The sequence below is a fragment of the Stenella coeruleoalba genome (genome assembly GCF_951394435.1).
Source record: "Stenella coeruleoalba genome assembly, chromosome: 4".
NCBI classification, from domain to species: Eukaryota; Metazoa; Chordata; class Mammalia; order Artiodactyla; family Delphinidae; genus Stenella; species Stenella coeruleoalba.
The window spans coordinates 103,896,723-103,924,314 of record NC_137149.1 but is presented as its reverse complement, the minus strand read 5'-3'; the positions used below and the strand labels follow the sequence as shown (position 1 = coordinate 103,924,314).

Here is a 27,592-nt window from a genome sequence, read left to right as displayed (position 1 = left end):
TGTGTTCCTTAAAATGAATAGGAAATTTTTTTAAAAAAAAAAAAAAGGAAGAAAAAAAACAGTGTCTTCCTGTGGGCAGACCTTGATCTAGTCAGAGGCTGCAGATGGCAGGAGCAGGCAAAGTCTTAAAAAAATTCTGCATTGGGAATTCCCTGGCGGTCCAGTGGTTAGGGCTCCGCACGTTCACTGCCGAGGGCCGGGGTTCAATCCCTGGTCGGGGAACTAAGATGCCGCAAGATGCCTGTTTTGGGTAAAACATAAACAGAAAAGCAGAAAAATAAGGGGGAAAAAAGTCCATGTACTGGTAGAGAATTACAGTTGAAACAAGTGCTTTAAAATGAGTCGTCCCTTATTCGATCAGAATTCTGCCTCCATCGCCTGAAAGCTGGATGTCTTGGGGAAATTTTATAACTTCTCTGAACCTCCCTTTCCTCAAATGCAAAAGGAAGGAAATCGTTCTAACTTCATAGGACTGCTGGGAGCGTTAATTAAAATAATGTGTGTAAAGCATTTGTCTATTATAGGTTCAGCAAATGTTTGTTGAAGAATAAATGATTTAGCCAGGACTTCATATTCTGATATAAAATAATGTAGGGGTAAAAGAGGTGTCAGAAGATGAAGTATAAATCCCTAGCTAAGAGATGTAGGATATACTTTTAGCCTGCCCCTCTCCCCAATCCAACTTTTCTGTGTATAGCTTTCCCCCTACTGAGGAACTGGATTTGTGGTCAGGAACTTTATATTCATCTTAGACTTTTAAGAACCTCACCATTCATTTCTGTTTTCCTCAAAATGCAGGTGCACCTATTATTATGTCTTTCCCACACTTCTACCAAGCAGATGAGAAGTTTGTTTCTGCCATAGAAGGCATGCACCCAAATAAGGACTATCATGAGACATTTGTGGACATTAATCCTGTGAGTACACACGTCTTCTTGGTTAAAAAACATACATTTTATTCTGTCTATACGGTGTTCACCAGCTTAGCCCTGGGTACTCTTGAGAAGTGTATTGTCTTCCTTCCATTCACATATTCAAGTGGAGGGAGCTCAGCTCAGTGTGATGTGATGCAGAGTCTCATAGCCCTGTAATTAGAAGGCTGAGTTGTATTGAGCTAATACGCAGAAATATTGGCAAACCCACTTTAACAGAAAAGCAACAGTGAAAGTCCCATCGTTGGAAACAACTGGAATCAGACCCAGGTAACCTGGTCAGTCTTCTGTTGCCAAAAGACTGGACCTGAACATACACATATTCCTCTCACTGGGCCACAGATCAGCAGGGTGAAGACATTCTGCTGCCAGGAACGTTTTGGTTGAAATTTAAATGTATATATGTTAGCTTTAGTCACTTTTGGCAAAACTCTTTATACAGGTGCTTTTGAGAGTTATTATATGACGTCATTAATTTAAAAAGCATCAAATATATACATACTCTAATCCCGTATTCATAGAGGAGAAAACCTAAAAACCATGTTGAAAGGATGTATCATTTCACAATGTGAGAACCTTTCACTGTAGGGACTGAATTAAAGGTGAGATATCTTCATGCTTGGGATTTTGAGCACATGCATGGAACAGTCACAGAAGAGCCAGCACATTCTTTGAGCACAGCGACTTATGGGCATTTCACCATTAGCTACACTCATTGCATTCATATTTGAGAAATCGGTGCTCTTATCGTTTTGTGAATAAGGTCAGGTGTGGTTTTCTCCCTTTTCTCTCTTAGCCATCAGTCAGCTCCTTTTCAGTAGCCAAACCGCTTGTCACCAGGGTGAGGCACACCCCCACCCGCTTGGTGCAGAAGGTGGCGTGGCCACGGGAGGACAATGCTGCGTCTGTCCTCCGGGCTCTGTTGGGTGGGCCTGGCCACAGGTGGGCACCATTCTCTGGCTGTGACCACGTCCTCCTTGTAGCACTCTGGCCCTCGGCCTGGAAACCCAGAGCCAACAGGGTATCTGCTGGAGCTCCTTCCTGCCCGGGTCCTCTAGGGCTTTGCTATTCAAAGTGACAGCATCCTGCTCAATCTCAGGCCCCACCCCAGACCTACCAAATCAGAATCTGCATTTTAATAAGGTGCCCAAGGACTCGCATGCATAGTCAAGTGTGAGAAACATTGGTCTACCAGGCACCTAACACAATCCACAGTTCTCATTCTGTCCTGGGGAACAGCTTTCCCTCGTCCCGCTCCGCCTAGCACATGTGGCAGTGGCCGCCCTGTTTATCAGAACCACCCAGAAACGGTGCTCTATCGACAGAAACTGTGTGTGTGGTTTTAATAAATCCTAACGTTTTCTTTCTACTTCTCTGATTCACAGTTGACTGGAATTATCCTAAGAGCAGCCAAGAGGTTCCAAATCAACGTTTATGTCAAAAAATTAGATGACTTTATGTAAGTTTCGCTTGTTTCTGCAGAGGCAGAGGGTGGTTTTGCTACATTGACTTTCTGGTGGGGTTGATGTCGAGAGGGGTACAGCCCACTTCTAAGTCTGTTCACCCTGCCCTTCAGGGATGAGGCACGATCAGCATTGTCATGGGCAGCCTTGGTCTTGGAAGTTACTTATTTTACTTAACCAAACACTTATAGAATGCTTTCCATGGATCAACCATTATTCTAAGTAGTTTACATACATTAACTCATTTGTTCCTCACAATAACCCTGTATTACCCCCTTTTACAGATGAAGAAACGGAGACCCAGAGTCTGCTCTTACCCACTCTGCTAAGCATTTCCCTCACCAGGACTCTGGCTGCCTCCCTCCCTCCCTTTCTTTCCACTGCTCCCACCCAGGCCAGCCACAAACCCTCCCGTGGATGGTTAAATACTCTCTGGAGTCCAGTGTACCCACACTCCATCTGCTTAATTAGGATTCTCGAGTATAATCTCCTGCTCAGACTTTTCAGTGGAAATTGAGAAAATGACTTCATTCAATGTTGAATGAAAAAGCAGAATGCAAAACTGTAATACATATCTATAATATATCTATACTTATCTAATCTTTCTGTCTGCCTATCTATCATTCAAACTTGGTTGGCTCCCCCCATAAAATTTGCCAGGTTTAAGCACATGTGTTTGGGATCTTTCTAGAAAGCAGATGTGATTTGTAAGGATGCATTTTGTGTGTGTATTTCTGAGGGAGTATAATTTAGTAGTTACAATCTAGAGCCTTAGAATCAAAGTGGAATTCCAGTCCTAGCTCCACCACTTCCTCATGGTGGTCCTGGGCAAATTACTCCGAGCCACCATCTCCTTGTCTTAAACCTGGGACAGTAATACCTACTGCATTGGGACTACCATGAGAATTAAGTGAGATAATGTTCCCAAGACACCTGGTACAGAGCTGGTGCATAGTAAATGCTCAGTAAGTGATTGCTCCAGGCTTTTGTAAAGACAATACTGAGTAGCCTGATTATAAAACATTCTGAGGAATGACAGCATTGTTCTGCTGGAACCTCCCCTCCAATAACTCTTGGGAGTATGGTAATCATTTTGATGAATTTACTTTTGGCATCTTGTGTTTTGGTTAAACACACTTTACATAAATATGCAACACTTTGAATTGCTAGACTGTTTGTGATCTAACTGCTGATTATTAGGTGTTTGCAGATATAATAAGAGGTCTGCATAAATTCCAGGTAATTTAATGAAATAACTGGGCTGGCATTTTCATATAAACTTGTCTCGCCAGGCCAGTGTGCCATCCTAATGAGGATGTCTATAAAATAGTCTCTTTTTTTGTGTTTGTAGTGAAACGGGAAATATTAGAACCCTGGTTTTCCCAGTGATGTATATCAATGAGGTAAGTCCTGGGAAGGAGGCACAGGTACGTTTTACCTGTGGAAGCTTGGGGAACTTCCTACTTCTGCGATTGTAGCTATGTGTAATTTAAGATGTGAGAAAGGGGCAAAGGTGATTTTTTTTTTTTTTTTTTTTTTTGCGGTACGCGGGCCTCTCACCGCTGTGGCCTCTCCCGTTGCGGAGCACAGGCTCCGAACGCGCAGGCTCAGCGGCCATGGCTCACGGGCCCAGCCGCCCCGCGGCATGTGGGATCTTCCCAGACTGGGGCACGAACCCACGTCCCCTGCATCAGCAGGCGAACTCTCAAACACTGTGCCACCAGGGAAACCCAAGGTGATTTTTAAAAACCTGTTTGTCCTCAGAAAATTTCTGTTTATATGTTTACATGAATCTTCCTGTGTCTGAGATTTGAAAACGACAGAAAGAAATTTCCCTTGTCAAGAACATTATTTGGGTGAAACTTCTTTCTGGGAAGCTGGTTATGTAAGAAACAAAATGCAAAGGTAATTAGTTTACCGTTCATTAGTTGAGGAGAAAAAGAATAAAAAAGAGCGTGGGGTGCTTGAGAAATGATTAAATAAAATGTGATACATGCCCATTAATTGCAGTGATGCCTTATCCTCCATCATAGCATAGAGTCTTTTCTACTTTCTGGTTCCTGTCTTAGTTCAAACAAGAGGAGTTTCTCTTGAGAAATATTTCTTTCACAGTGTACCCACAGAAATGTTATCCCTAATTGTTAGGCATAAATTGAAGTTCTGTAAAGCATATTCTGAAAGCTCATAAAACATCCACTATTTAAGACACCTGTGATAAATTCTTTTCTGAATCACATATCACATTTACTGTAATTATATCTCCCCAATTTCCCTTCTCTCTTTCACCCAGTTTTGAGGGGAAACTTGCAGAATTTTCCCCCTCAAATTCATGATCGGCTGGCTTCCATTGTTAACAGCAACAGTTGTTAAAGTTTCATGATTTTTCTCTCTTCCCTGAAAATATTTGTTCTTTGTAGAAGATTTAGTAACAAAGATTAGCAAGGAAAGGGAAAGTTCAAATGACTTCTTGCAAAACCTGAGCCAGACTGATAAATTGTTTTATTTTTAATTAATTGATTAGTTTATTTTTGGCTGTGTTGGGTCTTATTTGCTGCGCGGGCTTTCTCTAGTTGCAGTGAGAGGGGGCTACTCTTCATTGCGGTGCGCGGGCCTCTCATTGCAGTGGCCTCTCTTGTTGTGGAGCACGGACTCTAGGTGCGCCGGCTTCAGTAGTTGTGGCTCATGGGCTCCAGAGCGGAGGAGGCTCAGAAGTTGTGGCACACGGGCTTAGTTGCTCCGCGGCATGTGGGATCTTCCTGGACCAGGGCTCGAACCTGTGTCCCCTGCACTGGCAGGTGGATTCTTAACCACTGAGCCACCGGGGAAGCCCCTGATAAATTGTTTTTAACTTGCTTTATTTTCCTCAGCAATATGTCATAAAATTTTTTTTCCAAAACAACTTTGTAAAAACAAATTTGATGTTTCACATTTTGTAAAAGTAACGTGCTCTTTATAGAACTCAAGAGATTAAAAATTGTATTTAAAAAGTGAACTGCTTGATAAGCAAGCCCATCCCTCAGAGAAAAGTGCCATTGACATCTGCTTATGTTGCCTCAGTATTTTTCTGGTTTTGATATTACATAGTTGAGACCATACGGTAGATACAGTTTTATATCCTTTTTCAACTTAGCATTGTATTGGTAGCCACATTGATAAACTTTTGAAGGGTTTGTGATTACAGTTCTAAGACAAGGCTTTTATTGTTTCATAGGAGGAATTCAGGCAGTATTTACCATTTATAGGACCTATTTGCAGTTGCTCCTGGGTCATTACGGTTATTGTTTGTGGGGAGAGCCATGGAAGGAGGGCGTTTTGAAAGTGTGGAAGGGCCCTGTTCTGCCAGCTTACATTCATTGTTGCACCATATTTGAAGTCCCCTCCACCTTAACTTCTGCTTTGACTTTTCGTTAAAGACTAGATTGAGTCCAGGGAATGATGGAGTGAAACCTCGTGCTTTTACTCCCTCCCAGAAAGAACTTGACTTTTCTCTTCTCTAGAAAAGGAAAACATTAGACCTGGAAGTGACCTTGGAGACTGCTCTCCCACCCCTTTCCTTCCAGAGGCGGAGACTCTGACCATGATGGGCCTTCATCTGCAAATTGAGCAGATGAATTAAGCCCATTCATTAATTAAGCCCAAAGTCCCAGTTGTTGCTAATAATTTTTATAGAATTAAGTTCTTCAGATACCTCACAGTTTAAGGTGATAATACTTTTGCCCTTAGTTATCTGGAATTTTGGTTAGCCTCAAGACTTCCCTGAACACTTTCTGTCTAGACCTCTGGTCCCAATCAGTATAGATCCAACCAAGAGAGAAATGATGCTTTCCACATGCCATTATTGGAATATTGCATTCATTCATTCATCTAATCAAGAGACATTAATTGAGCACCTACTGTGTTTCAGGCGCTATACCCAGTGTTTAGTTGACTGAAATAAAAGTCTTGCCTTCAGGAACCTCACAGTCAGGAGGAGACAAACAAGTAAACAGACAGTTATAATGCAGAATGTGGAGACAGTGATGGAAGATTTTAGAATGTGAGATGGAAGCGCAGAAAAGGGGCCTTGAACCAGGCCAAAGGAGACTTCTGGAAGGAAGTTATGCTGAGTTGGATTTTGAAGGGTGACATGGAGTTGTCTGATACAAAAGAAAAGCTGATATTATCTCAGTATTTCTGAATACTTTCCCCCTCCTTTTTCCCACCAATTTTGAGTAAAACATGTCTTCAGGAGAAAAGAGACATCAGTGAATAAGTGCCCCCTCTGGTTATTCTAACTTATAAAAGGATTTTCAGTATCTCTGGTTTGCTAACAGGAGGACATACCCAAATTGTGTTTAATGGTTTGGAGGAAAGATAGAGCAAAAAACTTTACACCCTGGATATTCAGTAATCAAGGGAATACTATTTTCTTGCTCCTCCTCGCAGAGTGTTCTCATTGATAAAGAGACTGCAAGTCGACTGAAGTCTGTGATTAACACTACTCAGATCATCACCAACATACCCTACATTATCATGGCGCTGGGTGTGTTCTTTGGTCTGATCTTCACCTGGCTCGCGTGCAGAGGACAGGGATCCATGGACGAGGTGAGCAGTGGCTGGAGGAATGTCTCCCTTACTGAATAACGTTCCTTGAGGACTTCAGCTGTGCTTCACTGAAGGGCTGTCAGCGGGCTTATTAGGGTTCTGAGGTTTTATGCTGGGCACAGTGATTTCATGGTTATATTACTGCTGGGCCAAATGAGAGGCAAGGGAAGTGTGTCAAGGTGGAGGGGTGATAGAATGGTATTTTCCAGTATTTCAGGCTTTCTTGGTAGGAATGGAACCCCTGGGAGAAAGCATTGTGTCTTTGCAAGTAACCTGAAAAAAAGAGGAAGAATATAAAACAGCTAGGCACCCGGGCTTTCTTGTCAGACTGCCCAGGTTCAAATCCCAGTTTGGCCACTTAATAGCTGTGTGACCCCAGAAACTGTGCCTTGGTTTCTCTATCTGTAAAATGGGATGATAATTGAGCCTCGCATAGGAGTTTTTTGTGAGGATTTGATGATATTTTAAACATAAAGCACTTGGCCCAGTGTAAGCATTTAGTAAGAGCTCAATAAATATTAGTTATATGACAAAATAGCTCCATAATTATAGAGCAAGGCAGCCAGAGATCTGCTTGGAAAGAATCCCTGGTTTATCAGAAGATACCTACCACTGGGTCGTCATTGCATAATAAATGATAGGCACAGGGGAGTGGTTCCTCTTCTGGAAGGGTGGGAACAGCCCCAAATGGGTGGGATAAGTGGTTAGGTTGGCTTCCCTAAGTGACCAGCAGGCCAACCCAGGAGTCTTAACACCTTCAATGAGCCCTTCTTAAATTCTCACCAGCCTCTCTGTTTGCAACAAAGGCTTTTTTTCCCCCTCTCTTCACTGCCTCCATTATGTATCTGAGGCAAATGTGACATAGGAAATGAAATAGGCTGAAACCATCTAAATCCTATAAGCTCAGATTTCCCTGTCTTCTGCGTGCTTCCAGTACGCCTTTCAACCCATGCCCATCACATTAGCGTGAATTAGGTGTGAGACAACGATTTTTCCATTTCTATCTATGGATTGATCTTACAGTCAATGTAAGATGGATTGTACTGTCACTGAGCTTTTCATAGGCACAGATGAAAGCCCACGTAAATATTATGACTGTTCCTACAATTAGCCATCTTCACATATCCAACAGGCAAGCATTACTGAGCACCCATCACCTATGACACATTGTTCTCTGATGGGCCTCCAACTGAAGGAGAGAAATTCAATAGGGTGTGATGAGGATTATGGTCCAGGTCAACACAAGGAGAAGGGTTCTGGTCCAGTGTCGGGGTAGGGGTGTCAGAGCAGGCCTCCTGGAGAGGATTAGGGCTGAATGTTAAAGAAACAGCAAGAGGAAGCAGGCCAAGAGAAGAGAAGGTGATTGGGATGACAGTTTTCCCATCAGTTTCCCCTCCTTGCACCCCTCTCTCCACTTTTCACATCTGGGGAGAAGTTGGTCACGTGATCTCCTAACCTCGCTGTCCTCTCTCACCTGGTCTCAGGGAACTGCAGACGAAAGAGCACCTCTCATACGAACCTAAGCTAACCATGGGCTGCGCCTGGGGAAGGAAGCGTGCGAGCTGTCGTGACCTGGACCACGACAGTGGGGCAACTGTCTGCATCCTCACAGGCTTGTCAACTGGTGCGAGAGGGAGGAGACCCCGTGCCTGCGTGTGTTCAGCACCTTCTGGCAGAGGTTCAAGAACAGGCTGACCTGGTTGGCCATCAGGATCCTGTGGTCCCTGACAAATTGTTTTTCATGTGTCTAGCAAGTATTTAATAAACTCTGGTGTAGTAATTTTTTTGTTGTTGGGTGCTGGTAGCTCCAGAATTTTGTGACCACTGTCGTGGTTATAATGTCTGTGCCTCACTTGTTAACACTACTTGGTCTAACCTTATTCACTACTCTTCATTCACCAAACTTTGTGCTCAAAATACATAAATACTATTTGATGTTGTATTCCTCCATTCATTTCATCCACAAAACAGAAGTAAATAAGATTTGGGGATGCAGGGTAAAATGGTAAGCCTCATTCGATATCATTCAAATGCATCTAATTTCCTCTTTTGAAAAGGTGCATATTGCATTTCTTTTCTTTTTTTTTTTTTTTTTTTTTTTTTTTTTTTTGCTGTACGCGGGCCTCTCACTGTTGTGGCCTCTCCCGCTGCAGAGCACAGGCTACGGACGCGCAGGCCCAGCGGCCATGGCTCACGGGCCCAGCCGCTCCATAGCATGTGGGATCTTCCCAGACCGGGGCACTAACCCGTGTCCCCTGCATCGGCAGGTGGACTCTCAACCCCTGCGCCACCAGGGATGCCCCATATTGCATTTCTTGCTAATCTTCAGTTCATAATTCCTCCAGGAAAATAATTCAGACAGCTTTCATACAGGGTAGGAATCAAGCAGGGAAGGGGTTTGTGGAGGTGGTACCCGTGAGCTGATAGTGACAAGCACCTGAGGATTTTTGACTTGTACTTTTGTGAATTGAGAGAATGCATAAATGATGTTGGTGAGGACAAGTACAGATATTTCATATAGAACAGAATGCTAGTTATGACATTTGTGGGTAGTTTATTATTTTTTTAGTCCAAATGATCTTGATGTGGAAAGATGTTTCTGGGAGAAGGTAATCAGTAACTGATTTTTTTCCCCAATCACCCTTGCCAAATGTGACTGTTACAATACAATTACAATACTATTGAGTGATTATTTGTAAAATGATTTATAAATGTAGGAAATCCATCTCTCCACAGCCTAAGTTACACTTAAATTTCAGGAAGTCTGACTATACTAAAGAGACATTTCTTCTAGGGCAGTCTTCTTGGTAACTTTGAAATTATTTTTATAAGTTGTTCTTTTCTCAGATTCAGTTCCTTCTGATGTTTTGTGGCTCACTATCACTCACTGAATAGAGAAAAATGTGCCCTACGCTTCCTGTGACAATCATTTTGCTGACAGAGTGATGGTGTTTTAAAATATTGCACAGGAAGTGCATTTAAGAAAAGTCCCTTGGGACCAGAAGCAGAGCCACCTCTCTGCAGAAGACCTCTTGGCTTTCAGTGTAACCTAAGTCAGGATTGGGAACCATCAGCTGTCACAGAATTCAAGCATATTTAAGGGCAGTTTCTTTGATTCTCAACGTTCACTGTTCATTTTTGATTGCGAAACCTGTACAGTTAATATGGCAAAGTGCACAGATAATGTCTTAACAACTGAATCATTCTGCAGGATTTTTTGTTTAAAACTGGGTTTCAGTGTAAGCAAATGAAAGAAAAAAAGCCACAGTTTCACAAATACAACTTCTGATCCCTGTATGGAGGTAATAAATCATTTCGTTTCTTTGCCTCAATTTTCCTACTCTCTACCCTAAAGCAATTTGTAATGTTTCCCTTTTTGAAGGGGCAGTTCATTAAACTCTCAATTTCTCTATAAATTAAGATAGAACCTATAGATACCCCAAATCACCGAAATGTGAAAAGCTAAATTGAAGATATTTTGTCTTCAATAATGCCAAATATCTAGATTTTTAAAAATTTATCAGTATTTAACTAGATAATTGGCACATCTTATTCTGTTATGCACCCATTTATTCACATTAATAAAACTGATAAGTCAGTGCGTACCCATTGATTCATTCTCTTACCAGAATATAATCATCTGTGAGGAAGAAATTTTTAAACACTATGAGTGATAATATTACAGTTAATGATGTACACCTTTTGATTGAATCCCACACAGTCAGGGAGGCCAAAAGCATAATATTTTCCTATGATTCTTAATAGTTACTTGGCTTAAAAATCACATTTGATATTTTCCTTCTGAAAAATCTGTGGCAAACCCATACACTGCAGTCAAGATTATAGATTGGTTAAGAAGAATGAATGTACCTATTTGGTTTTAGGTTGAAATAACAAACAGTTCCTCATGGTCATTTTTGTGGAGCTATTATCCTAGAAAGGTCCCCAAAAGCTTTGTGATTGCCACAATCAAAGAATACGGTGTCCTGTACTATGATACTCAGTTTAGGAGAAACCAAACAGAGAGAGGTTACCTCACTTCTCTCAGGGAAAATCAGGAGTTGAACACAGGACAGGAGATGGTCTTTGCCACATTCAGCTCCAGGCTTTTCCCACTAGACTTTATTCTAGAAAGCTCACTAATGGTCAGGCAGACCAAGTACTACACAACTAACCTTTATCGGGGTTTTTACTTAAGAGAGGCTAATTTTTTATTTCAGTTGCTCAAGATAAGAGTTCTGTAAAAGGTGCCCGCCATCCTTGGCCCTCTGGGCATTATCACTAGGATTAATTGCTTGTGGCTATTAAAGAGAATGCGGAGCAGAATGTTCTTCCTATAGTTTATACCGCTGGTTCCTTTCATGTGATTCTTGACATGCTTATTTCTACCCTTAATGCAATGAAATATTTCACTAATAAAAAAACTTTCTATGAAATTGCACTGGAAATTGTATGTTATGTCATCAGATGTCCAGTGGTCTGTGGAGTTTCATTTGAAAGATGCTCTCTGCCCTCCTGACGGACTCAGGCCTGAGTCACACCCTTGGGCCACCTCTGATTTCAGCTCAGCTGCAGTTACAGCCAGCCTGACAAGCCCCACTTCAAGAAGGTCCCACACTGTGCTCTTCTACCTCAGAGCTTTCTCCAGAGCCCCGGAAGCCCCTCAGGAGCATGGGGGTTAATACTCCTATGTATTGACGCTCAATCAAAGGGGGCAAGAGTCAGCTGACAAAGGTGCCAGTCCTCAGAGGGACAGTTCTCAGGCTCATTCTACTTGGTTCCTCAGCTAGGGTTGCCCACACTGGAAACTGCTTCTTATCATCATTTCTTCATCCCCTGTCTCACTCTACCCACCCCCTCACTGCTGCTTCCAACCAAATAATCTACCTGCACTAACATCCTTATTCAGGTCTGCTTCCAGGTAAACGCAAAGTGAAATGCAGACAAGTCCACCCAGAGGGCTCAGTAGGATCAGAGAGCTGCTGGAGAAATACCAGACCTTTGTTTCTGTGGACATTTGGACTGAAGTTATTAGTCCAAAAGTTTAGATTACCTTTAAAACCTTTCCCATCCCAGTAATATTGCAACTTATTTCTGAAGTCAGAGCAAGTCCAGATCAATCATAAAATATTTAGTTCAGTGTTACAAATGTCCCTATGTATTAAGGACACTTGAACCTCAGCATAAGTGCTTCCTAGGAATCCCAAATCTGCTTCACTGGCTCCTGTCACAGGAGAAGCTCCTTGTTTGATCATAAATGTAAACTTTCAACTAAGTTTCATGATGCTCTGGGAACCTGACTCGGAGTTGAGGGAAGGCTTGCCCAAGGAAGTAACATTTAACTGAGACTGAAGAATAGGTGTTAATGAGGCAGAGCGAAGCATTTCAGACAGAGGTAGCAGGAGGTGCCCAGGAACATGTTACAAGCGACTGAGAAAATATTTGGCTGGGATTCAGAGAAGGAAGAAGAATAGTGGGTGATGAGGCTGAAGAGAAAGGCAGCCTTATTGAGCCATGTCAAAGGTTTTGGTCCTTTTCAAGGCAAACGGGAAGCCATTGAAGTATTGTGAACTGGGTTGTTGGTCAGAGTGTGTGTGTGTGTGTGTGTGTGTGTGTGTGTGTGTAGGGGGGCTAGAATGGGAGATACGACAGGTTTGTTTAGAAAGACTCACTCTAGCTGCAGGGTGAATAAATTGGAAGAGAGTCAACGTGGATGAAGGGAGGTCAGTTAGGAGGCTGTTGTGTTAGGTGGTTCCTTTAGGGTCCCCACTGGATCTTGTCTAGGTGTCATGCACTAGCCTGCAGGGTGAATTCCACAAAGCCACATACATAGCATAGGTCAAGTAATGGCTTTAATGGGGAAAAACAAAATTCTGGAAAAAGGAAGGCACAGACCCTCCATCTTCCTGTCATCCCATGGTGAGGCAAGCTGAGGGCCAGGGCACTGTTTGGTCTCAGTGCAGAGGGCAGACTCCTTCTAGTCCACCTTTTTATAGGGCGAAGTATTGTCAATGGAGGAATACACAAGCAACTGAACAAGGGGCAGTTTGGACTTGGGCTGCCCACGGAACGTTGCAACCTCCACTGCTGGGGTGAAGAAGACACCAGTTACGTGGGACATAAGGTTGGGTGCAGCCCCTTCCCCTCCCCGAGGAGAAGGGGGAACCCCCAGCCACAGCTAGCTCATTTGCCAGACAACCTAGAATGAATCTTGCTCATTGCACTGCGGTAGTCTAGGTAGGAGCCGGCAAACTTTTCTTCTGTAAAGGGCCACTTAGAAAATAGTTTTGGCTTCGCAAGCCTCTCTGTCGCAACTACTCAACTCTGTACTTGTAGCATGAAAGCAGTCCTAGACAACATGTAAGCAAACGCATATGTCTGTGTTCCAACGAAACTGTGGACAAAACAGACAGCAGCCCACATTTGGCTCATGGGCTGTCTGCTGATCCCTGGTCTAGGCAAGAGATTACGGTAATTTGAGTCAGGAAGATGGCAGTGGACATTAAATACTTTAGAAATATTTAAAAGATAAAATATATAGGACTTGGAGATGAAAATGGGAAAGGCAAGGGAGAGAAACATGTCGAGGAAATCATTCATTCATTCCACGGTACTGAATAAGGGCCTATCATGTGGGTGGGCGCTCTGCTAGCACCAGGGACACCGCCAGTAAATAAAACAAAGTTTGCTGCCCTCATGGAGCTAACATTAAATGGGGGCTGGGGGGCAATAAATAGGTGGTGGTAATAAGAATATTAAAGCAGCCAGTGACAGGAGTGGGATGTGCAATTTTAGAAAGGGTGATCAGGGATGGCTTCCTACTGAAGAAATAGTCATCCATTCTTTTCCATCTGAGATGGTTCTCCCCTTCCATCCATAATTTCTGTGATTTGGCTCAGCTGCTGCTGCTTCTTTCTCGCAGGCTCTCTTGAGGGCTGTCTCCTCTGGTCTAATTACTGATGCTCAGCTGCATCTTCTCACTTGATCCTCTCTCCCTGACAATCTCATTGGCACCCAGGCTTCAATTACACCCTAAACGTGGGCCTCTCTGTTCCACCTCAGTCCCACATATCCAAGCCCAGCTGGATATCCTCAGCCAGGTTGTCCTCAAATCCAGTAAGTAAAGAAAGGAACTCATTTTTTCTTGTCTCCCTCCCAAATTCCAATGACATCACAGTGTACAAGCCAGGAACCAGGGACCCTTGCTAGACGCCTCTTTGCCTGCCTCTCCACACCCCATCAATCATCAAGTCCACCTGCTCCCCAGTCTTCATGCCTGCTGTCCTCATCCGTATATCAGTGTTCTCACTGGGACTTCTGCAATGACCACTATTAGCATTATTTAATTGTATGAGTAGGTAACCCATTTACATTTTCAAAAACTAAACGGGCTTTATACTGCAAAGTCCTCCCTCCACCCATCTTCTTGCCACCCAATTCATCTTCTCAGAGGCAACCGATGTTATTCATTTTGAAAATGTATCTTTCCAGGAATATTTCATACAAATATATGTAATTACATATTCTAGCCCTCTTTTTTTTTCCCACCCAAATTGTAGCATTTAGAACACATATAGTGTTCTAAATTGTGTTTATATAATTTACCTTTGAGATCTTTCTTTTCAGTACATAAAGAGCTTTACTTGGCTGAATAGTATTCCTTTGTATGAATGCAACTATTTAAGCAAAACACTGTTTCCTATCATTTGTTATTATAAATAAGACTGTAACCTATAACCTTGTATTCCATTAATTTTGCCAAATCATTTACAAGATAAATTCCTAGAAGTAGCATTGCTAGGTCCAAAGACAATTTTAATTTCGATAGACACAATGACTTTGTTTTTATTTTTATTCAAGTTACAGAAGCACATAGATTTAAGAAGCAAATAATTCTACAAAGTGTCTACCAAGAATTCTACAAAACAAAAACCAAAAAACCTAAATGGACATCATTCTCAGAGGCACTTCTTTTAGCCTTCTTCTTTTTTCTTTCTTTCTTTCTTCTTCTTTTCCCCACCATTACCCCATGACTTTAAGTGACATGCTGCTTCGTGAATTTTCGGTTTTAGTGTTATCCACTGTCTCTCCACTATGGAGAATAAGGATTTAGCTTTCTTTCCTACCCTGTCTTCATTGGACACTGGTATTCAGCCTGCTGCACATCTTTTCCAAGGGGCCTCCCTAAAGCAAGTTTTTAAGGGCTCTCAGGCGGCACGCCACGGCGAGCTTCCCAGAATCTCACATTGGTTGCGACGCTCCACACCACGTGAATCCACTGACCCCCGGAAGCAAGCCAGGCCGGGGGCGTTCCCTCTCCACGCTCCACCCCCTACGCCTTTCAGGCGTTCCGGCTTCTTAGGCTAGGCCAGAAAAGAGGCGGAACTCCGAGATGCGGGTGTGGTTTCCCACCGGATCGAAGAGCGGAGTGCACCGAGTGCCGCGGGAGCAGCACCCAGGTCCCCTGCTCCCGCGACATGGCCTTCAACTTTGGGGCTCCCTCGGGCACCTCTGGTACAGCTGCAGCCACCGCGGCCCCCGCGGGTGAGTCCCCCAGACCTTCTCCCGGGGAGGAGGGAAGGCCTTTGGTCCAGCCCTTCGGTCCGAGACTCTTCGGCTTGGGGATCCTGGGGTCTCCTTCCCGCGCGGAGACTTTAGGGGCTTCGGTAAAGGGCGGGCGGCAGCAGAGCGGGCGGAGGCGGCTCCTGAGGAGGCCGCGGGGAGAATGGAGGCCCAACCCGGAGCTCGCGCGCTGCGGGTGGGTCGCCGCAGGGCCCTCTCCTCCTAGGGCTCGTTTCCCGCCGCCTGGGAGTCGGACTCGGAGAGACCGGAGGCGGCTTCTCTCACCCTTTGCCGGAGACCCATCCTTCCCTCCCCAACTCTACTCACCCCTCCCCACCTCAGCGTCCGGGACGGGCGCGAACGCTCGCTTGGTTCCCGCCGCTGGGCTCGGCGAGGACAGGGCTGGGGAGCCTTGGGCGCTGCTCTGCGGCTCCCTCGGCCCTGGCCCCTTCGGTTCTTGCTGCGGGACTACACGCTCCTGTCCTCCTTCCCGTCCGCGCCTCCTCGGCTTTCTTAACTCGTTTGGAGCAAAGTCAGGGTTTGTCTTTGTTCACTTCTTTGAAACCTCCTGCAAACTCTTCTAATCCTTACCTTGCTTTCTTTTCTTTTCCTCTTTCTTCTTCCCCCCCTCCCCCTTTTAAAATTCTGTTTGTTTCTTTGCCTACACGCCTATCAGGATTTGGTGGGCTTGAGACTGCCAACTCCACCGCCAGTGGGTTTAATTTTGGGGGTTTCGGATTAACTGCTAATCCTGCAGTGAACTTTAATATTGGGAATTTCGGTGTTTCTACTACCTCGGCGACTCCGTTCAATTTTGGTAACAGTCTGGCAAGTGCAGGTAGATATGCGGGTCGTCTGTGTAACGAATGTTGGGAGCTGGAGTCCAAGAATATTTTGTGGTTCCAGAGTTTGGGAAAGAACAGCGACTTGTCTAACAAGGAAAGGAAATTCATTTCCTAATGTCGAGTCAAAAACATTTGTACCAACTTTTGACACTCTTAAAAGATTTGGTTTGGGGAAGTCTTGCAAGTTATAAAGTTCCTTTGTTAAATTTGCATTTAATTGAACAGAATATACCTTCCAAGTGATAAGTATTTGGAATGGATTTTTATTTTGAGTAGAATATATCTTCCAAATTATTAGATATGTCTTTCGAAGTATAAGCTCAACAGTCAGGCCCCTTTTCCTGGAATTCTTGGACTCCTGCAGTCATTTTTTTCCATTTTTCCTGCATCTTTCATTGGAATTTCATTTGATTGTCCTTGTGTTTCCTGAGAGAAACAAGTCTTATACGAACAGCAGCAACCTGTCTTGTTTTTAACCTGTACGATAATAATAATGTGTTTCTTTGGCCAACTGAGCAGATTAGGATACATTTCTATAAGATAACGCAATTATAGAAAGAATCCCCAGTTCTTTACTGGAATTTTTGAGAAATGATCAGAGAGAGCAATTTAATTTATTGTCAGATAGCATTAGCTTCTAAAAGATAGGTTAGATGTCTTTGTACTCAAAAAGGTAATTATGAAGATTCTGGTATCTATATGGATTGTTTGAAGCTCGTTGGAAATTCTGCAAAACACAAACTATAACGTGTGCGTGTGTGTGTACATATATATATATATATATATATATATATATATAAAAATTTAAAATAGGTCTATGTGTACCTTGCATACAGTGACCCTATAGAAAAGCCTTGCTCCTCAGCTGCTCGTATATGAATTTATTATTCATATTCTCTTACATATGCCACTTATGCCCATGCCAATTATATGCATTTGGTAAGCATGATTTATTCCCTACGACATACTTGGGAAGTCTGGCATTTTGTGCAGTTACTTGTTACTGCAGTGTGAATATGACCTTGGCAATCTGATTCGAAAACGTTTTGAAGAATACTTGAAGTTCCAAAGATTAAACAATCCGTTATCACTAAGGTATATTTAAAGTGATCACATATCACTGTTGTTTGGTATGTTTACTTTTCCCTGTTTGCTTAAAATTGGCACTGGGTAAAACAGAAACATTATTTTGAAGTTTGTGTTTCCGACCAAACCCACCCAGCTCATAATTCAACAGTAATAAATAAACCTGTTGGTATTTGCTTGATTTCATGTTCATTTGGAGTTATCACTGTGAAGTTTTGAGTTGTGATAATATAACTGTTTTAACTACTTTTATGTATGTTTATGTACGTTGATCAACTTCAGCAAAAGGCTGATTGAAATTCTTGTTTACTTTTTTATTTTATATCCTTGCAGATCCATTTTTACTAATAAACATTTTCACATTATGGAGCATGTTAAGATACCAGTGTTTTTATTGTATAGCCAATTCAGAATATATCTTAGTTTTTCTGTGAAAATTAGAAGTAATGAAAAAGATTAGGAAAAATGTTCAGTACTTTAGGTGATTTTTATCAAAATATTTACAGTTTTCAGTACTGCAGTAGAACCTACAAGTAAATAGAGTATTTGGTTGTGCCTGCATGCAACATGTAGTCTATTCTTGAGTAATTTTCCAAGTCAGAGTCATATGATGACTGTCAGTGGGTTGGGTTTTTTTCCTTCTTGTATCTTTTATGTTATAATATTGATGAATCTCTGTCTCTTATGCCAGAAATATATGAGACTAAAAGTTAGAATCCCGGAGAGTCTGCAGCATAACTCAGCACTAATGGTTCAGACATTTGTCTTAAAAGTCTTTTTTGACACCACATTGGTGATCAGGTAAAGACTGACAGTAAGGGGAAAAAAGCCATTGTGTATTGGCCGGAATTCCATTCCATTCATATGTCAGCTTCGATATGGTTAAGATTAATTTCGTCTCTAGATTTATCTGAAAGTGAAATTTGTGTATCTGTCACTGTTGTGGCGCAGAGCCCTGTGATAGCTCTGCTCTCCTTGCCAGCCACTGCTGCCTTGTGATTTTTTTTCCCCCTTATCTCTTCAAGAAACACATTCTTGTTTACATACCAATATAAGAGTCGGTATATTGGTATGTTTCATTTGAAAAGTTGCTCAGTCTTGATGGAGACTAAGTAGAAATATAAGCTAAAGTAGAGTATAAATTAATTCACCGAAGCCAGGGTTGCAAACTGGCAGCACAGTCTGCCAGTATGATCTGTTTGTCACACTGTTTTAAAAATATTTGAATTAGTTGCAAAAAAATAAATTGACTTCAGGTTTAAAATTGTGTAAATTTCACACAGAAAATCTAGATTTTCTATTTCTTGGGAAAAATGGGAATATATAACACTACTAAACTACTGCTACTAAATTCTAAAGCCCGCACACTACTAAATTCTCCTGCAGCAGTAATTTGCTGGAATTTAGGAACTGCTGCCATTTAAAAAAAACTGTTCACACTGATCCCTTCTGGCAGTCAATAAACACCTAGTCTGTTTCATTCATGAATGTTATCAGCCTGTATCTTGTAGGCATTTGAGTTTGCAACCCCTGCTGTAAAAGTACACAGTCATTTTAGCCTTAACACTATGACAATAGGCTTATTAACATGTTTACTCAGCTGTAGCTTAATCACCTCTTTAGTTGAAAGGTATATATTGCACTGTGGTATTTCTACTTTAAATACTTAGTAGCTCATTTCTTGCAACATATTGACTTCTTGATTAGTAGTATAGTTTTTTAAAAATTGACGTTAAAGTAGAGAAAGGAAAAGTTAGACCAATATATTTTGTCTTTATGTGGAGCAATTGCTTATCATGTAATTTGAAAAGGAAATTACCTCATATGTATACAAAAGATTCTTCCTTGCTATTTTATTTATCCTTTTTTAATTAGGTGGGTTTAGTGGATTTGGGACACCGTCTACAACAGCAGGTTCTGCATTCAGCTTTTCTGCTCCATCTAACACGGGCACTACTGGTAAGAGGACATCTTTTTTTTTTAATTTTATATTTTTGTGGCTGTGTTGGGTCCTCGTTGCTGCGTGCAGGCTTTCTCTGGTTGTAGCAAGCTGGGGTTACTCTTCGTTGCCCTGTGCGGGCTTCTCGTTGCGGTGGCTTCTCGTTGCAGAGCACAGGCTCTAGAGCGCGCGCTCAATAGTTGTGGCTCGCGGGCTCTAGAGCGCAGGCTCAGTAGTTGCGGCGCACGGGCTTAGTTGCTCCGCGGCATGTGGGATCTTCCTGGACTAGGGCTCGAACCCGTGTCCCCTGCATTGGCAGGCGGATTCTTAACCACTGCGCCACAAGGGCAGCCCAAGAGGACATCTTATATCATTTGTAGAAGCAAATGAGCTACAAGTCAGCTTTCTTTTTTTTACCTTAAACAATTTAAATTTTTCATTCAAAGGACTCTTCGGTGGTGCTCAGAACAAAGGTTTTGGATTTGGCACTGGCTTTGGCACAACAGCTGGAACTAGTACTGGTTTAGGTACTGGTTTGGGAACTGGACTTGGATTTGGAGGATTTCATACACAGCAGCAGCAGCAGCAACAAACTAGTAAGTATAAGAGGTTTTCATTTTCAGATATAAAGCCATAACAATGTAGGCAACATTGTGGAGTGCACTGTTCAAAACACTTTAGTGGATATCTTTTTTTTTTTGGAGGAATTATAAAGTATTCCAAAAGCTACTTCTTGTGTTTATATATGATGATAGCACCTGGCAAAGAAACAGATTGGCATGAGATTCTGATTATAAGGCTTCTGTGTTTAGTATCATTCCTTTAAAACTTTTGTTGTTGTTGATAAAAATAACACAAATATAGAAAGTGGCACAGAGGTACAGCTTCGTGAATTGTATATAAGATGAACGCCACTGTAACCACTGCCCATGTCAGGAGGTAGACCCTGGCCAGCCACTACAGAAGCCCTCCAGGTTTCCCTCCTAGTCACTTCCCCATCAGAGGAAATATAGTTTTGCCTTTTGTGTTGATCACTTCCTTACTTTTCTTTATGGTTTTGTCTTGTATTGTTTAGTTTCATTTGTCTTAAATCTCTGTAAGTTCCCCTTTTAGCTCTTTCTTTTTTATTTATTTTTCAATTTGTTGAAGAAATCAGATCATTTGTCCTGTAGAAGTTGTCAGTCAGAACTTTACTGATTGCATTCCTATTGTATAGTTAGCATATCCCTTTGTATAGTTAGCATATCCCTTTGTCCTCTGTATTTCTTGTAAATTGGGTTGAATCTAGGGGCTTATTTATGTTGATAGTTCAGTTTTTTGTTTGTTTGCAAGACTACTTTATAGGTAGTGATGTATTTTTATCAAGAGGCATGTAATGTCTGATTCTCTCTATTTTTTGTGATGTTAGCAGCAGCCATTGGTGATCATTACCTAGATCCATTAATTCATTGGGGGTTGTAAAATGGTATTATTCCAACCGTCTGATTCCGTTGTCATTTATTTGTTGAAATACTTCTATAAAGAGAAACTTTACCTCATCCACTATTTGGTTGATTCTTTCCCTTTATTCTTAGCTTTCAAAATAAAGAGTTTGTTCCCTATCATTCTCCAAAGGTAACCAATTTTTTTTTTTTTATGTCAGGAACTCAAGTATTTAAATTATTTGATATTTTTCAGTCCATCGCAGTTTTCCATATTGATGTTTAAATTGTTCCATCTTTGGCCAGTGTAAGCTTCTTCAGGTTGATTCCCAGGTCCTTTCAGACAAGTGTAGAATTACTCTTTGATAGCTTCCTTACTAGCTGGTGTGGCAGTATGTTCCAGGGTTATCTTGTATGGATTAGTTTATTTAATTATCACAAGAACTCTATGAAATAGAACTCTTGTTACCTCCATTTTATAGGTGAAGAGAGGTAACTGAGAAAATTGTGACTTTTCTATATATCTTCCAAGATGTAGTATAGGAACATAAATTCAAGTTCCTTGACTTCCTTTGTAATGCTCCTTTTGCTTTTCCATAGTTTGCTACCTCTTAAAACCACTTTTGTTTCATTTTTCTTAGGTAAGTTGATTGATTGGCTGCAATTCACCCTACTCAGTCATTGAAGATTACTAACATATTAAACATGAATTTCAAGAATTATCTAACCAATAGGATGAAGATAATAGAATTATTCTTTCTGGTGTTACAATTATATCTTTCTTACTGTCCTTCTGCAACAATACAAAGTTTGATGGAAATCCAAGTAGTTAAGGAGAAGAAAGGAAAAGTGAAGTTTTTTCTTTGTTTCTTGACATAAAGTCTCTTCAACTATAAGTTATTATAGTTGTGCTTACTCTTGTTAGGAAAAATGGGAATTTGAATCTGGTGCTGTTCATTTGCAGAATGAAAAGGGCTCATTCTGCTGAGTGTATGTTTTATGTCAGGCACTGGGTATATAAGGTTGCTCGTAGTCTACAATGAGATAGAATAACAAACATCCAATTAGGTAGAATAATTAACATTCAATTATAAAAAATATGTATGTGTGAAAGCACTAAAATAGACCCATACAAGGTGCTTTGGAATGTAGAGGAAGAGTTGAATCTTAAGGGAATTAGCCAGTTGATAAAGTCAGAAAAGGGTATTCCAGGCAGAGGGAATAACAGTGACAGAGGCATGAATGCATGGCACGGCGTGATGAATTTGGGACCTGCTGTTGAAAGGAGTTTGAGTTTAATCTGCAAAGATTGTGGAGCTTTTGCCTCATTTTTTAAAACTCCTGCTTGTATGAGGTGCTTGCTGTCTGGTTCCACCATCTCTGATATGTCTAATCTCTGTTATCTGCTGATTCCTGGACAGTACCTTTTCTTCATTGAACACTTTGGCAGCTGGCTCTGAGTCCTGCTTTTCTTTCCAACTTGTACTATCAATCTGGGTTATTTTAGCATTCACATGGCTATGTACTCAGACGGCCATACCATCTACCTTTTACTCCAAAGACCTTCTCCATTTCACTTTAGCCACAATTCTTACCTTGGACTTTGGCAACATCTGAAACTGTTCTAGTTCCATAATCAATCAATAATCTAATTCCAATCATCAATAATAGTGCATAATCAAACATCCCACAACCTATTGCTCTTTTAGCCTGACTTTTCAACCACTTCCAACATAGCTGTTCCTAGACCTCATTAGGATCTTAGAGCACTTTCTGCTCTTCCATCAGCTCCTTCCTGTCTCACTGTCCTTTCTAATTAGCTTAGAGCCCTTGTCCTTCCATTTCTGTCACTCTTGCCAGTATGCTAAACTTCCTTATCCTTGTATCATGTCTGCTGGAAAAAACAACCCCAAGCCTGTGTAAGCCCAACTGTCTGTCTAGATACTGCTTGAGAAAATCATAGAGTACAGAAGATTGAATCTCTAAATTCTTAATCACCAACCCAAGTTGGGGCCTCAACATTGCCTGGTAATCCTGTTAAGTTTTTATTTTCAAATTTTTCTCCCACTTTCTGTAAGTTATTTTAAACCTTTATTCTCTTCAAATCTCAAAGTTCTCTGTTCTCACTTTTAGTAGATGGCATTGACCTCTGCTTCAAAGAGAAAATAGAATCCCTCATTGTAATTCCTTCAGTTGCCCACTACCGAATCTTATTTATCTACCTACCGCTGTAACCCATCCTTTTCTCTTTTCGCCTGTGCTCTGGATCTCATATCCTCCCACCTTCTGGGGCTCCTTGTGCTGTTGATTATTTTTCCCAGCAGACCCCCACCCCATTCTACCTCTCACCCCCCACCAAAAACAAAGTCTTCAGCTTCTCTGTCCGAGGATTATTCTCATTCACATTTAAACGTCTGAAGTTTCTTTTTTCTAAAAACAGAAACAAAAAAATAAAACTACTTTAATTTCACATCTCACTTCAGTTATCTCTTGCTATCACTCTCTTCTCGCCTTCATAAACTACTTGAAATAGATATAGAAGAATGGGATCCCCTGCTGCTGTCTTCTGTTACCTCTTAGCCCACACTGATCTGTTTTCTTCTTTCTTTACCCAGTCAAATAGTTATGGTCATTAATCATCTCAAATCCAATGAACATCTACTGTTCTTTAATTGTGAAAAATTCTAATACAAAAATAGTAAAATGACCCCATGTTGTACCAAATAGATTCAACAAAAGTCAGAACTTGCCACATTTGTTTTATCTATATCCTCCTTCCCCCCTTCTTTTTTTTTGAAAGTATCAGTACGTTAAAGCCAATCCCAAACATGTAATTTCACCCTTACTTTACTGCTTTACTGTGCTTCTCTCTTTAAAAACATGGAGTCATTCCAACGCACAATTACTAATTCCTTGGTATCATCCTTAATCAGATTTCCCCATATGTCTCAGTAAAGTTTTCTTCAGTTGGTTTATTTGAATCATGATCTAAACAAGGTCTCTTAAGCTTCTTTTTAGTATAGAGAATTCCCTGCTTGCGTTTTTTTTTCACCCCACTCATGAATTGTTACAGAAACTGGACCAGTTGTCCTGTGAAATATCCCCCAGTCTAAATTTTTTTCCTTGTAGAATCATTTGACTTTATGCCCCATATTTCTGGTAAATGAAGTTAGCTTTAGGTACTTTATTAGATTTAAGTTTGACTTTTTGGCATGAATACTTTGTGGGTGGTGCTGTGTGCTTCCTATTGTATCACATTATGAGGCCATCTCTTTTAGAGATGCAAAGATTGATCAGTGGGTTCAGGTGGTGAGAGCCAGTCTGTCTTGTAAAGTTCCCCATCAGTCTTTAACCTAATGGTTTCATTCATTGATGGTCATTGCCTCAATCAGTTATTTTATTAGGAGTTGCAAAATTAGGAGTTAGTGATTTTCTAGTTCTGCCCTCTCTTCCACACTGAAAGTCTTCTGTAAAAGGAGTTTTTCTTCATCCCCCCTAGACTGCTTGGTCACCCTGAAATGGAATCTGTGTAGGAAAGGCAGGATAAATTCTTTCTTTTTAACTGACAGTTTTTGTAAGAAGTGGTTGGTGGCCTGATTATTTCCAGTGGTGTCCAGGGTGTTGAGATTTTTCTGAATTTTTGATTTTTACTTTTAAAAATTATCATTTTGAATGCGTGAGATTTAGTAAATTGAGTGTGTTTGAGTTGGATGTATTCATTATTCTTTTTGATGCTCAAATTGTCACATTTTTGGCCAATGTGAGCCCTCAACTTCAATCATAGTCTGGTCTTTTTTTTCTCATACCCTATTGTTTAGTACTCCGTATTCCTTTTGCCAGCTCATCGTCCCCTCCTCTTTGACACAGATTTTGCACATGCTGTTCTTCTTGACGCTACCCCATGGCCTGGCTGACTACTTCCTTTAGACCTTAGCTGAAGTTCTTATGGGACAGCCTTCTCTTAACCCTCCTGCCCCAAGTTTGATTAGCTCCCTCATTTAGGACTCTCAGAGCCTCTACTTCGAGGCACTTATCACAACTGTTAATATTTGTTTGATATGCTCAGTTTGTTTAAAGAACCAGTCTTGTTTACCACCATATCCTTAGTATTTGCCTCTATGTCTGACACTTAAGGGATACTCAGTAAATATTTGTTGAATGAATGCATGGTGAATGAATGAATGAAAATATGCATGTATGTATATGTGTATGATATATAAAACCAGGAGAGACTGCATTGTCAGGAAATCTAAGGGAGAAGAGTTTTTCAAGAAGGATGTGTATTCAGTGAAAGTTGAAGATTTTCTCTGAGGATTGAAGGAATGAATAATCAACAGCATGAGGGCCTGAGAAGGTAGAAAGGTGTGAGAAATCTAATATGCTAAGGCTTTAAAAGCGTCTGTAGGATTTTGTTATTTGAGTTTCTCAAATGCCTTCCAGCTAGTGAGCTCTGAGTAGACTAGTGTGATTGGAATCTAGTGTGAAGTGTAAATTAGTATAGATGATAGTTTGTTAATCTTATTTAAAAGTTGAGGAAGATAAAACCTAGGAATTTCTTGTCAGAAGCTGCATAGTGAGCATATAGCAAATCAGGATTCAAGTCTCCTGGCTTCTAATCCACTTCCCTACCATTTTCATAAATGCCCATTTGGGAATTAATAATACTCACGTTGAGAGTAACAGCAGCCCCTCTCTAGCCCTGTAGAAGCCCCATTGGCCTTGTGGTACTTGCAATCTTTAAAGCTGAAAGAAAACTTAAATATCATCTAATATAGTGGTCCTAAAACTCAGGTCATTTTGGTATTCATGATTTTTCTTTTATCTACATACCATTTGTATTATTAGAGAATTTTCTTTAAATCAGTTTACTTTTAAACATTTAATATGTTTATTTTGAAAGGAAAATCCAAACTATTGCTATAAATGGAAAACCAGTATCACTTGCTATAGCTGTTGTTTCTTTATAAAGAAACAATAATTGAACTTAAGTCCACAGTAAATATAATAGTGTTAATAAATTCTAACTAGATACCTTTGCTTTAAGCTCCTAGTCTTAGATTTGTGCTCCCCTTTGTTAAAATGTGAGATAAGTGATGACACGAGGCATTAAAGGCATACTAGCACCAAACTGAGACTTTAAAAATATATATAATCAGGGCTTCCCTGGTGGCGCAGTGGTTGAGAGTCTGCCTGCCGATGCAGGGGACACGGGTTCGTGCCCTGATCCGGGAAGATCCCAGGTGCCGCGGAGCGGCTGGGCCCGTGAGCCATGGCCGCTGAGCCTGCGCGTCCGGAGCCTGTGCTCTGCAACGGGAGAGGCCACAACAGTGAGAGGCCCGCGTACCACAAAAAAAAAAAAAAAAAAAAAAAAATATATATATATATATATATATATATATAAAATCAGATAATTAAAAGAGAAGTTTTTGTCATATGATTTAGTATCTGGTGACTCAACTGTTGCTTGACAAGATAATTTCATGTACCAAGGTTATTTACTTATCTAGCACTTTGGAAATACTGATCTGATCTAACAACTCAGCCCTTCTTTTATTGGAGAAATTTTAACACAGAATAAGTAACTTGTCCAAAGTTACACAGCCAGCTAAATCTTTGGCTTAGGATTTGCCCATTTGTTGTTTTTTTTACTATATATTTCTTTGCACTAAGAGAAGGAAATTGTTTATTAAGCTGATATTGACATAACATTGATATAATGATTCTTTTTGCTTATTTTGTATCCTCCAATTTGTATATATTATACAACTGTAACAGTAGTAAAGGTTGTTTAAAAAAACAATTCTGCAACTTCACAGACTTTACCCTTTTTTCGCTGTGGGTCTAATATTAATATCATGGGTCTAAATTGTGTTTAATGGAATTAATTGTATTAAGATGATATCAGAAATGCGAGTTTAACACTATAAGGATTGTTCTAGCATATTACTTTCCTATTATTGCCATAACAAAGCATCACAAACTTAGTGGCTTAAAACATATTACCTTACAGTGCTGGAGATCAGAAATCCAGAACTAAATTTCACTGAGCTAAAATCAAGGTGTTGATAGGACTGTGTTACTTCTGGAGGCTGTGGGGAGAATCCATCCCCTTGCCTTGTCCAGCTTCTAGAGTCTCCATTTCTTAGCTTATAGCTCCTTCCTCCATCTTCAAAGCCAGCAGCATAGCATCTTCAAATCTCACTTTGACTCTGACCTCCCTCTTCCCTTTTAAAGAGCCCAAATATTATGTTGAACCCACTCTGATAATCCAGGATAATCTCAGTTTAGTTAATTTAATCACATCTGCAAAGTCCCTTTTGCTGTACAAGGTAACATATTTACAGGTTCTGGGGATTAGGATGTGGATCTCTTGGGGTGGGGGATATTCTGCTTACCATATCTAGGACCTGAATTGATTGATTCTTTTTTTGAAAAACTAATTTTGGGGTTCATTTTTAGCATTAGGTGGTCTCTTCAGCCAGCCTACACAAGCTCCTGCCCAGTCCAACCAACTGATAAATACTGCAAGTGCTCTTTCTGCTCCAACACTACTGGGAGATGAGAGAGATGCTATTTTGGCAAAATGGAATCAACTACAGGCCTTTTGGGGAACAGGAAAAGGATATTTCAACAGTAACATTCCACCAGTGGAATTCACACAGGAAAACCCATTTTGCCGTTTTAAGGTATTAATACTGCTTTTGATCTTCACTTGAAGAGTGTACGAGGAAATGTGATATTTGGATTAAAATAATACTAA

At 40.9% G+C, this 27,592-nt stretch overlaps 2 protein-coding genes across 3 annotated transcripts in view; both read left to right on the top strand.

The window, feature by feature from the left end:
• The window catches only part of SCARB2 (scavenger receptor class B member 2), a 68,469-nt gene extending 57,529 nt beyond the window's left edge, over positions 1-10,940 (top strand). The window contains exons 8-12 of the mRNA XM_079919237.1: positions 799-917; positions 2,318-2,391; positions 3,747-3,798; positions 6,821-6,979; positions 8,464-10,940. Of these exons, the coding sequence (XP_079775363.1) occupies positions 799-917; positions 2,318-2,391; positions 3,747-3,798; positions 6,821-6,979; positions 8,464-8,502 (443 nt within the window). The 3' untranslated portion in view covers positions 8,503-10,940. The remainder of the gene's footprint in view (positions 1-798; positions 918-2,317; positions 2,392-3,746; positions 3,799-6,820; positions 6,980-8,463) is intronic.
• Positions 10,941-15,354: 4,414 nt separating this feature from the next.
• NUP54 (nucleoporin 54) overlaps positions 15,355-27,592 on the top strand; it is a 39,717-nt gene continuing 27,479 nt past the window's right edge. Inside the window, exons 1-5 of one of the 2 annotated variants that reach the window (XM_079919236.1) lie at positions 15,355-15,523; positions 16,218-16,379; positions 19,348-19,431; positions 19,858-20,007; positions 27,292-27,518. In XM_079919236.1, the coding sequence (XP_079775362.1) occupies positions 15,457-15,523; positions 16,218-16,379; positions 19,348-19,431; positions 19,858-20,007; positions 27,292-27,518 (690 nt within the window). In that variant the 5' untranslated portion in view covers positions 15,355-15,456. The remainder of the gene's footprint in view (positions 15,524-16,217; positions 16,380-19,347; positions 19,432-19,857; positions 20,008-27,291; positions 27,519-27,592) is intronic. The other variant, XM_079919235.1, reaches the window with a different exon arrangement.